This window comes from Emiliania huxleyi (genome assembly GCF_000372725.1).
Source record: "Emiliania huxleyi CCMP1516 unplaced genomic scaffold EMIHUscaffold_763, whole genome shotgun sequence".
NCBI lineage: Eukaryota > Haptophyta > Isochrysidales > Noelaerhabdaceae > Emiliania > Emiliania huxleyi.
In genome coordinates this window covers 17,655-18,707 of record NW_005196288.1, presented here as the reverse complement: position 1 = coordinate 18,707, position 1,053 = coordinate 17,655, and the positions used below count along the sequence as shown (strand labels likewise).

The 1,053-nt window shown below is 60.7% G+C and overlaps 1 protein-coding gene across 1 annotated transcript; it reads right to left on the bottom strand.

The window, feature by feature from the left end:
- Positions 1-491: 491 nt before the first annotated feature.
- On the bottom strand, positions 492-791 carry EMIHUDRAFT_249313 (hypothetical protein; the record flags this gene model as incomplete). The annotated part of the gene is made up of 1 exon (XM_005760243.1): positions 492-791. One exon carries the CDS (start codon positions 789-791, stop codon positions 492-494), a length of 300 nt encoding a protein of 99 aa, XP_005760300.1.
- Positions 792-1,053: the final 262 nt, after the last annotated feature.

The following is a 1,053-nucleotide window of genomic DNA, read 5'->3' as shown; positions in this document are numbered from 1 at the left end:
AGGGGGCAGCAGGCCAGGAAAGGGCCAGAAGGAAAAAAGGTTGCAGAAGGAAAAAAGGTTGGAGGTGCCAAAGGAAGGGAAAGGGCCAGAAGGAAAGGAAAGGGCCAGGAGCGAAAAAGGCGGGAGGAGGCGAGGAAAGGGAAAGGGCCAGAAGAAAAAAAGGGGGGAGGAGGAAAGGAAAGGGCAAGAAGCAAAAAAAGGGGGGAGGAGGAAAAAGGGGGGAGTTTGAAAAATGATCGCACCGGGAATCGAGCCCGGGTCGCCTCGGCCACGACGAGGAGTCCTGACCACTAGACTATGCAATCGGGAGTTCGAACCGGCAGCCACTCGATGGAGGGGCGAACCACGAATCGAGAGCCGCTGGGAATTCAAAAGATGACAAAAGAGGCGAGGCGCCGCCTCATAAAGGAAGAGGAATCAAAAAAATTTGGAGGTGAGGAGAGAAGAAAAAAAAAGGTTGGGGGGAGGGAGTTCGGCCCGCTGTCGCCTCTCTATCCCTGCGAGGGGTGGGGGGCGCCAGCGCCCTCCCACCACGGCGTGTTCATGTTCACCCCGGGGGGCGAGAGCCCCGACTGCGGGCACAGGTTTCCTTCTTCATGGAGGGTGGACTTCGGCGCGAGCTCGGGCGTCATGACCGCGCCCGTGAACAGCGCCTTGACCTTGTCCGGGGCCGACGGGCTTGACAGGCCCTCGGGCTCGGCCCTTCCCTCGACGGCGGGGGGGAGCTTCTCTGTGCGCGCGGCCTTTGCCTTGCGGCCGCTCGACAGTTCCTGGTCTCCCTCGATCTCCATAGTAGCGCCTCTTCACGACCAGCACGCTGTGAAATCGATTAGTCCCAACAACCGTTAAGAAAAGCTAAAATACGCCAACCCCCCCTCTCAAGGCGTCGTGTGGCCGCCGTAGTAGACCTTGGGGAGGGCAATCGACGCGTAGCCGAGGTTGTGCAGGAGGGAGAGGATGGCCATGCGCGCGTAGTACGACCACACTTCAGCGGGGTTCCCGCTGTTCGCGTTGAGGACGTTGTCGCCCGGGCCCATCCGGTCGGTGAGGTCG